Below are 13,284 nucleotides of genomic sequence, written 5' to 3' on the forward strand. Positions count from 1 at the left end.
GTTAATTGCGTAATTGTGTAATTATGTATATGTTAGTTCTTGAAGAACCATAAGGCCACTGTATTTATCATGTTTAAAAAGTAATGTGACGTATCCCATGAGTCATTTCCCAGTGCAACTTTAAAAAGGAGATGACTGTGCAGTCCAAAGGTTTAAGTACTGCCATGGGGAGATTATAGAGGGAATGGTGTTCTTAAAAGAAAAAGCCTGTGTCCATTAATTGTAAGTAGTAGTAGTTTAAGACTTTCCTGATAGACTTTGATTTTGTAGAATATAAACTTTTCAGCCTCTTCGGCACAAAGTTGCAAGTCACAAGAATGTCCTTGTCATTTGAGACCTTTGTTGTCTCCTGTAGAGTGTTGGGCCAGTGCTAATTGACTTCAGTGTGTGTGTTTGTGTGCGTGCAGGACTCAGCGGGGGAGTCTCTCTACATGCTGTTCAGGGCCATAAAGCACCAGGTAGATAAAGGGCCGGTGGACGCTGTGACCGGCAAGGCCAAGTACACCCTCAATGACAACCGCTTGCTGCGAGAGGACGTGGAGTACAAGACCCTGGTGAGGAGCACTCTGACTTCAGACCAAATGCTAGTTGGCATCTAATTAAAGAGTCCCAGACATCCACCTCGACCTTCAGGAAGTTTCATTATTCCCCACTTTCATCCTCTCATCCCTCTTTTCACTCTTCTCCCGCAGACTCTGAATGTGTTGGTGCAGGGTGGCGGAGTGAACGAGAGCCAGCCGCTGCCCTCCAAAGTGCTGGACTGTGACACCATCACACAGGTGAAAGAGAAGCTGCTGGATCAGGTGTACAAGGGCACCTCCTTCTCCCACCGACCCCATGCAGACTCGTTGGACCTGGGTGAGAGTCCGTTCACGCCGCATCACACACCTGCCGCTAAAAGGAGCAGTGTGCAAGATTTAGTGACATCTAGTGGTGTGGTTGTTCCTGCAGCCAGCTGAATGCACCTCCACTAACCCCTCCGTTTTCAAGCATGTAGACTCTACATGCTCTCTACATGACACCCCTGATGTAGAGAACCACAGTGGTCTTCAGGTAACATCAAAACCTGACAGGCTCTCTAGAGCCGGTGTTTCATAGTTTCAGGTGATTACATACCAATGAAAACACAGTTCAACCTTCCCTTGTCTACTTTTAAATCTAACAATAAGATTAAAAAAATATATTAAAGCTGCGAGCAGCGATAAACGGGCCCTCGCCACGTGAGCGTTGGCGTGCCGGCGGGACTCCGGCCTGCGCGTCCGCGAGCGAGACGTGTTTAATCCCGCGTGGACCGTCTGGTGCCGGAATTGACGCTTTGCAAACAGTCCGACGCTTCCTGCGTCCTCTGCCTGGCGCTACAGAACGCGTGCGTCGTGTTGCTCTGTGTCAAGTGTGAACCACGTAGTGTAAAAGTCACGTAAATGGGATGCAGTTTGTCAGAAAACGCAGATTTCCTTTCGCCAGCAGGTGGCGCTGTGAGTACTAGTGAAAATAAGCTTGTAGACATCCTCAGGCCGTGAGTGGTATCAAGCATGAGAAGTTTGGGACCGTTTGGAACAAGTGCAGCTGAGTTACATCAGCTTTTTTCATGAGGAATCACATAAAGTAATCGCCCGCTACGGCTAAACGATTCCATCAAACGTAAAGCTTTTAATAACTTTTAATCACAACGGTCTTGACATGGTACTTGCAAAATTTAAAGTGGATCTGATGAAGTCCGTAGGAGGAGTTCGTTAAAGTATAGCGACAAGAAATAGGCCGTAATCGATGGAAAAATGACACATAAATCGAAATTCCCGACTTCCGCTCGGGTTTAGAGCATGGTCCCAAGAGACTTATTTTTAAGTCTCCATAGGATACATGTGCCTACCAACTTTCATACATGTAATGTGGAGGATGAAACTCACCCCACAGAGAAGGAGGCCAGAGCACGCGTCCGGCTGCTTTGTGCAGTCGACACGCTGCAATAAGAAATCTACCAAGACTGGTTTACAATTATAAGGAATTTAATTCCACTGATGCAAGTACGATTACAGTTAAACATTGGAGTACATACTCCTATGAAATATTACGATATTAACCCACTTTGGAAAAAAGCTACCTCTGGTCCCATGAGACACAGCCGTCGCTGGGGCCCGCACGCTAAAAAGAGGCAGAAAAAACACTTTCTAACTCGCCCACATATTCGTTCGCGACTCCTCCCCTCCCGTCTATCTCAATTTCTATTGGCTAACTTCTCTACGCACTTCTGTAAACGCCTATCTCCACATCTCTCTCTCTCCCTGAGCAGCTAACACATTCAAATCCTCAGTTATGGCTTAATTCCTTCTATGATAATCCTTCAGTATAAATGTTACACTTCTGCAACCTTGGCAGAAGCTTCATGTCTTATTAGCTCCTAATCTTACAACCCTTTATGTTTATCTTAATTATGCATTCCCAATACACTTATGTTTATGACTAATTATGAATTCTTAATTATGAATTTTTTAACACTTTTATTACATCTACTAACTACAGTTTTTTGCTCAAATTTCTTACAGTAGCTCAAACGTAGCGCTGGGGCTGCTGTTTTGAAATATTGTAGGGGGCGCTATAGAGGCAATTTAAAACGGACGATTAAAAGAATCATATACACTGTCGTCTTATGACCTATGACACGTACAAAGTTGCATGCGTTTTTGAGCATCGCAAGTTAGTAAAACCATCAGCTTCGTTTTTCATGGCGAACGATGGGTTGCCATGGCAACAGCGTTCAACAAAAACGCACAATATTCTCTGCCTTTTTTCATCAATGTCTTAAGGCTATCCTTACCAAATTTGAGAATCATCAGGTCACCTGGCTAGGAGGAATGAATAAAAGTTTTAAAAAAAACATCTCCTTTAGCCAGTAGGCGGCGCTATGAGTTTTTCACTTTTTTTCAATTGAAGTCTGTTCAAGCTTGAATGAGCATCATGCATAAGAAGTTTTGTGCGGATTGGATAATGTACCTTGGAGTTATAACAACTTCTTTTTTCATATAAATTAGGTAAAATGGCCGGCACGCCACGTCAAGGTTCTTCGATGAAAGCGCGAGATTGATAACTTTTAATCACAAATGTCTTAAGAACATCCTGACCAAAGGAGAAGTTGATCGCATAAATTCTCTAGGAGAAGTTCGTTAAAATGCGAAGGCTGAAATCTGCAAAAAGTGGCAAAAATGCCAACTTCGCGGGTTTGCTGTAGCGCCCCCTAGTGGTCGAATGAAAAACAATTCTCAGGGTATGTTACAGCATGCGATGTGCACATATGCTGCAAGTTTTGGAATTTTAGGACAAACGGTTGAGAAGTTATGTTTATTGATATTTAGCCACGCCCCTAAGAAGTTTATTGGTCCATATCTTGTAAACGCTAAGAGGTATCAAAAAGGTTTTAATAACTTTTGATGAGGTAGCTCTAATAATGATCCACAACAAATTTGGTAGTAATCGGACCCAGCATCTAGGAGGAGATAGCAAAAACGGGTTTTACACTGAATTCAAAATGGTGGAAAATCTAAGGAGGCGCAGCTTAGAGGTCTGAGAGGCTTTTTTTTTAGATCTAGCGGATTGGGACATGTGGGCAAATTTCAAGTCAATCGGACATACTGGCCGAGGGGCGTCGCCGGGCCGATTTGTAGGGGGCGCTAGAGAGCCATTTTTTTACACAGAAAGATGAATTATTTTTCAGACGCTAAGTTCACCCAGACCTGACAAGTCTCCAAAATCTGGTGAGTTTTGGAGTACTTTGTGAGTACTAGTGAAAATAAGCTTGTAGACATCCTCAGGCCGTGAGTGGTATCAAGCATGAGAAGTTTGGGACCGTTTGGAACAAGTGCAGCTGAGTTACATCAGCTTTTTCCATGAGAAATCACATAAAGTAATCGCCCGCTACAGCTAAACGATTCCGTCAAACGTAAAGCTTTTAATAACTTTTAATCACAACGGTCCTGACATGGTACCAGCAAAGTTTAAAGTGGATCTGATGAAGTCCATAGGAGGAGTTCATCGAAGTATAGCGACTAGAAATAGGCGAAAATCGATGGAAAAATGACACAAATATCAAAATGGCCGACTTCCGGTCGGGTTTAGAGCATGGTTCCAAGAGACTTATATTTAAGTCTCCATAGGATACATGTGCCTACCACGTTTCATACATGTAGCCAAAACGTAGCGCTGGGGCTGCTCTTTTGAAATATTGTAGGGGGCGCTATAGAGGCTATTTAAAACGGACCAGCCAAACAACCATATACACTATGTCTTCCTATGAGCTACGACACATATACAAAGTTTCATGAGTTATTGAGCATCCCAACACACTCAACCATCAGCTTCATTTTTCATGAATACGATGCATCGCCACGGCAACAGCGTTCAACGAAAGCGCACAATATTCATGATGGTTCATCATCAATGTCTTAAGGCTATTCGTACCAAATTGGAGACTCATCAGGTCACCTGGCTAGGCGGTATAAAGAAAAGTATAAAATATGACATTTCCTTTAGCCAGTAGGCGGCGCTATGAGTTATTGCATTTTTTTCAATTGAAATATGTTCAAGCGTGATGTAGCATCATGCATAAGAAGTTTTGTGCGGATTGGAGAATGTACCTTGGAGTTATAACAACTTACAAGAATGTATTTTTTCAAAAACAATGAGGCAAAATGGCTGGCACGCCACGTCAAGGTTCTTCGATGAAAGCGCGAGATTTGACTAACTTTTAATCACAAAGGTCTTAAGAACATCCTGACCAAAGGAGAAGTTGATCGCATAAATTCTCTAGGAGGAGTTCGTTAAAATGCGAAGGCTGAAATCTGCAAAAAGTGGCAAAAATGCCAACTTCGCGGGTTTGCTGTAGCGCCCCCGAGTGGTGGAATGAAAAACAATTATCAGGGTATGTTACAGCATGCGATGTGCACATATGCTGCAGGTTTTGAAATTTTAGGACAAACGGTTGAGAAGTTATGTGTATTGATGTTTAGCCACGCCCCTAAGAAGTGTATTGGTCCATATCTTCTAAACGCTAAGAGGTATCAGAAAGCTTTGAGTAACTTTAGATGAGGTAGATCCAATAATGATCCACAGAAAATTTGGTAGCAATCGGACCCAGCATGTAGGAGGAGATAGCAAAAATGGGTTTCACACTAAATTCAAAATGGCGGAAAATCTAAGTAGGCGGAGCTTAGGGGTCTGAGAGGCTTTTTTTTAGATCTAGCGGATTGGGACATGTAGGTTAAATTTCAAGTCAATCGGACAAACTGGGCGAGGGGCCTCGCCGGTACGATTTGTAGGGGGCGCTAGAGAGCCATTTTTTTACACAGAAAGATGAATTATTTTTCAGACGCTAAGTTCACCCAGACCTGACAAGTCTCCAAAATCTGGTGAGTTTTGGAGTACTTTGTGAGTACTAGTGAAAATAAGCTTCAAATTTCAAGTCAATCGGACATACTGGCCGAGGGGCGTGGCCGGTCCAATTTGTAGGGGGCGCTAGAGAGCCATTTATTTCCACACGCATATGCAAATTTGGGCAGCAGAGTTTCTACCTCAGATCTGAGAGGGGTGCAAAAATGGTGAGTTTTCATAAATTCCAAGTGCCCCTACAAGCCCCATCCCCGGCAGACGATAAATTGTGTCGGGTCGGTGGCTCGGGCCCTAATAATAACGGATTCCTACAATTTCAATAGGGCCTTCGCCAGGCCGACGTTGTCGGCGGCTCGGGCCCGAATTAAAGCTGCGAGCAGCGATGAACGGGCCCTCGCCATGCGCGTGACGGGGTGCCGGCGGGACTCCGGCCTGCGCGTCCGAGAACATCCGCGACCGTCGGACGTCCGCTGAAAGTACTTTGGAGGAGGAAGATCAGAGATGCTGTCGATTCATTCTGGCTGGGGAGGGAGACGCCACAATGACACCATCTTCATGAGGTTGCGCACAGGAAAGGAGCCTGGCCAGAGACCCGTGGATTCCAGCTCTGTCTTCATCCAGATCCTCTGCTGCTGTGAACAGGTCCACTGGCTGACTTCATGGGCGTAGCCAGGGAGCTGTGGAGGAGGAAGGGTGGGGACAGCTGACGGCCTAGGTGATGGCTCACCTAGTCGGACAAGAATAAACGGAGCGAGACGTGTTTAATCCCGTGTGGACCGCCTGATGCCGGAAATGACGCTTTGCAAATAGTCTGATGCTTCCTGCGTCCTCTGCCTGGCGCTACAGAACGCGTGCTCTGTGTCAAGTGTCAACCACGTAGTGTAAAAGTGACGTAAATCGGATGCAGTTTGTCAGAAAACGCAGATTTCCTTTCGCCAGCAGGTGGCGCTGTGAGTACTAGTGAAAATAAGCTTGTAGACACCCTCAGGCCATGAGTTTTATCAAGCATGTGAAGTTTGAGACTGTTTGGAACAAGTGCAGCTGAGTTACGTCAGCTTTCTTCATGGGAAATCACATAAAGTAGCCGCCCGCTACGGCTAAACAATTCCGTCAAACGTAAAGCTTTTAATAACTTTTAATTACAACGGTCTTGACATGGTACAAGCTAAATTTAAAGTGGATCTGATGAAGTCCGTAGGAGGAGTTCGTTAAAGTATAGCGACAAGAAATAGGCCGAAATCAATGGAAAAATGACACATAAATCAAAATTCCCGACTTCTGGTCGGGTTTAGAGCATGGTCTCAAGAGACTTATTTTTAAGTCTCCATAGGATACATGTGCTGACCAACTTTCATACATGTAGCTCAAAGTAGCGCTGGGGCTGCTCTTTCGAAATATACTGCCCGAGGGGCGTCGCCGGACCGATTTGTAGGGGGCGCTAGAGAGCCATTTTTTTACACACAAAGATGCATCCCTTTCAAACTCTAAGTTCACCCAGACCTGACAAGTCCCCAAAATTTGGTGAGTTTTGGAGTACAGCAAGTCCCCCCCAAGCAGTCCCAAAGTGGAAAAATAAGAATCACAAAAAAGAATACCCCATACAATTTCAACAGGGCCTTCGCGGCCCGACGTTGTCGGTGGCTCGGGCCCCAATAATAACGGATTCCTACAATTTCAATAGGGCCTTCGCCAGGCCGACGTCGGCGGCTCGGGCCCTAAAAATAAAGATCAGAATAATAATACCCCTTACAATTTCAATAGGGCCTTCGCGGCCCGACGTTGTCGGTGGCTCGGGCCCTAATTATTAAAGGTTTTTCACTTTTTTGTACCTTCTGAAAACTATATTCCATTTCTGCTAATACATCCCCCTGCGCTCTGACCCTTTAAATCCATTCTAGCCTTTTTTCTATTCATACTTGTACGTCTGAATGTTTTTCAGTTAAACAAGAGAAAATATGAATTGGTTCACTTGCCTTCAAGGGTTTTTTGTTCTATTTGTTGAGCTGTGCTGCCCCCTACTGCACGACACAAATAAATGCAAGGACAGTCCATTCATTGGTCCGTCTTTCACCCAAGTTCTCACCGCGTTAAATGATAATTTGTGCTGTTAATACCAAAAGAACCACAACTGACCAAAACACCAGCATGAATATATACTGGAAAAGCCCCATACATTTAGTTCATCATGTAACCATCACATCCTCCCACTTTGAAGGGTTTACGCGCTATGTGCTCACCTTGTGGCTGCTGTGTGTCGTTCAGAGTGGCGCTCCGGTGTTGCCGGTCATCTCATCTTGTCAGACGAGGACTTGACGTCAGTGGTTCAGGGCAACTGGAAACGCCTCAACACGCTGCAGCACTACAAGGTCAGAGGTCACGCTCCACTAACACCATCACTATTTTAAAGGGGGTTTGTGATCTAGTATATAATACAACTGTATACTTTGTGTTGTTCATCAGGTCCCAGACGGTGCGACGGTAGCGCTGGTCCCTCGCCACACCAAACACATTCACCATGACAACCATGACTACGTGGCGGGAGAGAGTGAGTTAACATGTGTTCTAGTAAATAATAAATCTGCTCATGGGGATCAAACTGCCACCTAAAAACCAACAGAATGTTAGCCAACCACCTTTCCACGTGTACAAGTGTAACAGTCGACTGTTCAATGATGCAGTCTAAGGAGCCTGATTCCACTGTCCTGAACAGTCAAACCCGACTTAATGTTGGAAATATGTGGTTGTGAAACACAGGATCATTCCAGCCACGCTGTATGGGGGTGCTGAATGTCTGATTCTACATAGAATGGCTTGGCTTCTCTCAATAAATCATGATATATAGCCTTTGTGATGAATATTATCCTGTTGACAATACAGAAAAACAATGTAGACTAAGAGTCACTCTCCATCAGCAGCATCTTGACGATAACCTTTAGAAAGGCTGAAAGACAACAACATAAGGCTGCTGTTTCAAAATAGAACAAAGCGCTAAATATCAGTTTCTTTTTCTAAAATCAGCAGAGGGAGTCATGTAGAAACAGCTGTCTGAGGCTTCCTGCTCTCTCGTTGACTGTCCTTCACTCCTCTGTCCTTTCCCTTCTGTCTGTCTGTCTGATTAATACAGACACACACACACACACAGCGCTGTCCATTGTTCTGAAACTCTGCTGTTCTGTATCTCAGCAAACTAATTTGTTGTTTTTACTGCTTTTCTATTGAACAACAAAGCTCAACAGAGGGGGATCAATGAGCAAAAAATATACATGGTTTGACAATCAGTCAACATTGGGCAAGACTTGACCACTAAGATTCAACTACCTAAATTCATACACCCCTCCCACTCTTCAGTAGTTTGTAAAGTAAGGCTTTGAAAGGTTGTAGTGTTGTTGACAGTTTAAAGTAAATGGGCCGACACTCATTTAGACAAGAAACATCGAAGCTACAGAGCAAATGTGCTGCAAATAGTATTTTTGTAAATGTTTTCATTGACACCAGAGTTCTTTATAGTCCAAGTGAATCTCTATAGATTCTCACAATGGTTTTTGATTTGTCAAACATGAAGATGGTGAGCTTTGTGTATATCAGGGCACCACTAGTCAGTCAGCTGTACTAAGTGTGAAACATTGACCTGTGCAGAGACTCCCATGCTGGAGGATGCAGATGAAGGAGGAGTGAGGCTGTGGCATCTGGTGAAAGCCAGCGAGGAGCCCGAGCTGCCCAAACACCGCAGAGGCAGCCTGAGGGAGAGAGAGAGGGCCAAGGCCATCCCTGAGATCTACCTGACTCGCCTGCTGTCCATGAAGGTACACACACATACAGGAATGTAGATTTCATACAGCTGTGTGATTTTGGTACATATTGATTCACGTGGGAATCCACAGCAACAACAGTCACTCACGTCCAAGTCCTTGTCTATAGATGTAACAATAAAAGTAAGTCACAATAAAAATATTATCACTTCTACAGAACATTTTAAAACAAAAAAATTAAAATAATAACTTGACCAGTCAAATTCATCTTTAATTTTGTTATCAACACATTGTCAGTACTTGGTCAGTGGCCCTACGCTTTGAACTATGACGCACTAGGTTCCCCTCCAGCGTCAGTTTCTGCTCGTTACATGTATAGTGCTTTTCAAAATAAACTTCTATGTTCACAGGAAATGCACAGTTTCTGCTGGTTTCATGCCTACAGTGTCATCTCAAAATTCATCTCGACTTGGTTTGTTTTAGAACAAAGGTACTTTATTATGTTTAAAGCTGGCCTTAGTTAAGTACTCAGTTACCCAACATAATTAAAGTGAACTAAGTCCATGTTGACTTTGATTCACACAGGACATGAACAGCAGTGTCTTAGGTGAAGGTCCTGTTTGTTTGACCCTTCCAACCTCCCCGCCTTACGCAAAATGTCTCGCTCTATATTCTACGTCAGTTGCTGTGACCGGCTAATAATGACATGGGAGCGGTTACATTGGAGTTAGCTGAAAGCCTGTTGAACGGTGCCTCGGTATCAGACGCTGAGCGGCACTGACCAAGCCTCTGTATTTGAGTACCGGTAGTTGGGAGTGAGAGCGGGTTTTGTTTAATGTGCGTTTTTTCTCTTATTTTGGCAAGTGAATTACAGTCTGAACACAAGTGTCGGGAGCTGGAGAGAGACTGTGTAACCTTAACTGTACAAAAGCGGGATTTCAGAAGCACACCGTTAACATATGGGCATTATGAAGATATCAATATTTCATAGTTTACACATCACTGTTGTCATTGATACCGGTATAGAACAGCCACCCTCATGCCGCCCACAGTGAACACACTGCATACATTGATGGGCACTGAATCCTTTTGACTCTCTTCCTCTTCCTCCACGCTCTTCAGGGGACGCTGCAGAAGTTTGTAGACGATCTGTTCACAGTGATCCTCAGCACCAGTCGTCCCGTCCCGCTGGCCGTCAAATACTTCTTTGACCTGCTGGACGACCAGGCGGGAAAACACGGCATCTCCGACCCAGAGACGATACACATATGGAAGACCAACAGGTACAGCATGGACACATGAGGAGATGATGATGACATTGTCCAGGAATGTTCAAAGAGGTTCAAAGAGACATTCGATTTTACCCACGGATCAATTGTATTTCATGTTTGTAACAATGAGTTCCAACCACTTTAAGCTGGATGTTAGAAGGAGTTAGCAGTTCTAACATTTCCTCTGCCTCTCCAGTCTCCCTCTGCGTTTCTGGATCAACATTGTGAAGAACCCTCAGTTTATCTTTGACGTCCAGGCGTCGGACCACGTGGACGCCGTGCTGACTGTCATCTCCCAAACCTTCATGGACTCCTGCACCATCGCTGAGCACAAGCTGGGACGGGTGAGTCCGGATGGGAGCAAAGCACATGCTTCATGCTCGTCACAACTGAGAGAGGACTGATTTAAAAACACTTCCCGTTGTTATTTCAGATAGTTGTTTGGGCTTTTCAATCGGCTCATTTTCTCAGACTGAAACAGAACAAAAGGCTTTTTCAAATACAGATATCATGGAAGACAAGAAGGAAAGGTTGATGTTTGTTGTCATCCCCTCGTGTCTTTGTGACAGGACTCTCCCATCAACAAGCTGCTCTATGCCAGAGACATCCCCCGCTACAAGCAGATGGTAGAAAGGTGGGTTCAGATTCTAAAACCTGCACCAAATAGTATTTATAATGCATTATTAACGAATTTATGATGATGCATTATCTGTTTATAACACTGTATAGCTATAACCACTCGTAAATATACATTTTGTTTTATAACATTAATCATAGCACACTATAGATCATAAGGTTATAACTAAAGGTCACTCACTGACATTTGTTTTGCAATGAGCATTGTGTATTATAATCCCATAGTTGTAATACATTTCAATGTTTTTATAATGCATCATAATCACTGTTCTAATGCATTGTAATGGGATTAAAAATGACTTGATGACTGTTGCTTTAAGTAAAGCGAATAATTAAATCTATGCAAAAATATATTTTCACTTTACTCAAAGCAAACAATAACCACTTGGATTCATTTATAATCACATTATAATGCATTACAACTATGGAGATTATAATACACTATGATCCTGTCTGACTATCAATATGTAAGTATTATGGTATAATAAGTATTATGGTACTTGAGCTTAGTAGTCATTGAATGCTTTACTAAATGGTATGCTTATTGTTATAAAGCATTATGAATGTCAATAAGTGCCTATGATTATTACAATTATACTGTAAGTAGATTACAACGCATTATAAGTATGTTTACAGTTCTCGGCTCATTTTCTCTACATTTCTTGAAGCTCTTTTTGTTCGTATGAGACTTGTTTTCTTCATCTTCTTAAAGCCGTGTGTTGTCAGTCTGTCGGGCCTGAAGTTGATCACAGTTGCCTTCCTTGCAGGTACTATGCTGACATTAGGCAGACCATCTCAGCCAGTGACCAGGAGATGAACTCCGCTCTGGCCGAACTGTCCAGGGTGAGTGAGTGCAGCCTCAGCTCGGAGGAGAGCCGTCCACAGACCCACAGGTGGATGTCTAACCAGCATGCTTTGTGTTTCAGAACTACTCCGGAGAGCTCAACTACCTGGTCGCACTGCACGAGCTTTACAAGTACATCAATAAGTACTACGACCAGGTGTGTTTATCGCTTAGTCAGTGTATCATGGTGCAACACAGAGATGGTGTGATAATGTGCTCGGTAAAGTGCGATCAACGATGGCTTGCTTGCATTTGTGTTTACACCGAGGTCTGGAGGTCGGTGTGAGATATCAAATGTAATTTTCTCAATATTTAGATGAGGCATTGCACGTAAAAATGTTAGAATAACAGAGCCGGGGGAGGGGAGTATTATTCTGAAAATAAAACTCTGAATTTATGAATTTATGAATTCTTTTTTTTGTCGCGGTACCACTACGCAAGGTAGGATCAACCTCAACACACCACGTACAGTATATGTATCTTTTCAGGAGTTTACCGTGGCAACACTAATTTAGGAGCAAAAAATTCAGACTCCAGATGGCGTTACCTTGGTTTGGCACAATTTCTGAGGATTTATGGCTTAATAATTTCAGAGAAAATCAGTGTGTCTTTCTCATAAATTTACGACTTTGAAATTTTTTTTAAAGAGTTTTTTGGGGATATTGCGTTTCTGTCCCGGCTCAGTACTTTATGTATTTCTTTACCTACAACGTCCCTAACACGCGGTCGTAGGAGCTACATGTTAAGCTGGCTGCTGTTTTATGTCAAAGGAGCAATAAGTAGCTTCTTCTTCAGTCAGGTCTTCTCTTCTGACTTTGTTCATATCGAATAAAAATGACCTGGCCACATAGTTGAAGCTAAAACTGTCCACTGAAGTGAAAGCTGGTCAGGCAGACAGCCATGTTTTTCAGACGATAGACAGTATAGTATTCAATCTATTTGTTTTATTTTGATGTATTTAGGTCCACAGTTTGGAGAAGGAAAACTCCTTTAAAGGGAAAATACAACTGCTCCTTTTTTCTGTCAGTTTTACCTTATTGGTCATGTGGTTTATGTGTGTGTGTTTTTTAATTCTAATCTTTCAGTACATTTCTGCTAACGGGAACAATGCATTTTATTTTTGTGTCTCCACCCATCACCGTGCCGTCCTCAGATCATCACGGCTCTGGAGGAGGACCCCACGGCTCAGAAGATGCAGCTGGGCTACCGGCTGCAGCAGATCGCAGCCGCCGTGGAGAATAAAGTCACCGACTTGTGACAGAGGAGAACACCCAACAGAGCTGCAGCAAACGGAGCGGGCCGGAGAGCGGGAGGTGAATCTACAGACGGGCACCCTGCAGGTTGAACTGAAAAGCAGGAGAGCAACAAACCCTTCCTTCTTCAGGGGGAAGGTTGGAGGGAAGGA

The 13,284-nt window shown here is 43.6% G+C and overlaps 1 protein-coding gene across 1 annotated transcript in view; it reads left to right on the plus strand.

Moving 5' to 3' along the window:
- plxnb1b (plexin b1b) overlaps positions 1-13,284 on the plus strand; it is a 154,875-nt gene that overhangs the window by 139,662 nt on the left and 1,929 nt on the right. The window contains exons 29-39 of the mRNA XM_079265954.1: positions 408-554; positions 693-858; positions 7,642-7,745; positions 7,840-7,924; positions 9,016-9,182; positions 10,251-10,411; positions 10,596-10,743; positions 10,969-11,033; positions 11,803-11,878; positions 11,962-12,036; positions 13,033-13,284. The exon at positions 13,033-13,284 is cut by the window's right edge and continues 1,929 nt beyond it. Coding sequence (XP_079122080.1) covers positions 408-554; positions 693-858; positions 7,642-7,745; positions 7,840-7,924; positions 9,016-9,182; positions 10,251-10,411; positions 10,596-10,743; positions 10,969-11,033; positions 11,803-11,878; positions 11,962-12,036; positions 13,033-13,137 — 1,299 coding nt within the window. The 3' untranslated portion in view covers positions 13,138-13,284. The remainder of the gene's footprint in view (positions 1-407; positions 555-692; positions 859-7,641; positions 7,746-7,839; positions 7,925-9,015; positions 9,183-10,250; positions 10,412-10,595; positions 10,744-10,968; positions 11,034-11,802; positions 11,879-11,961; positions 12,037-13,032) is intronic.

This window comes from Melanostigma gelatinosum, assembly GCF_949748355.1.
Source record: "Melanostigma gelatinosum genome assembly, chromosome: 3".
Lineage (NCBI taxonomy): Eukaryota > Metazoa > Chordata > Actinopteri > Perciformes > Zoarcidae > Melanostigma > Melanostigma gelatinosum.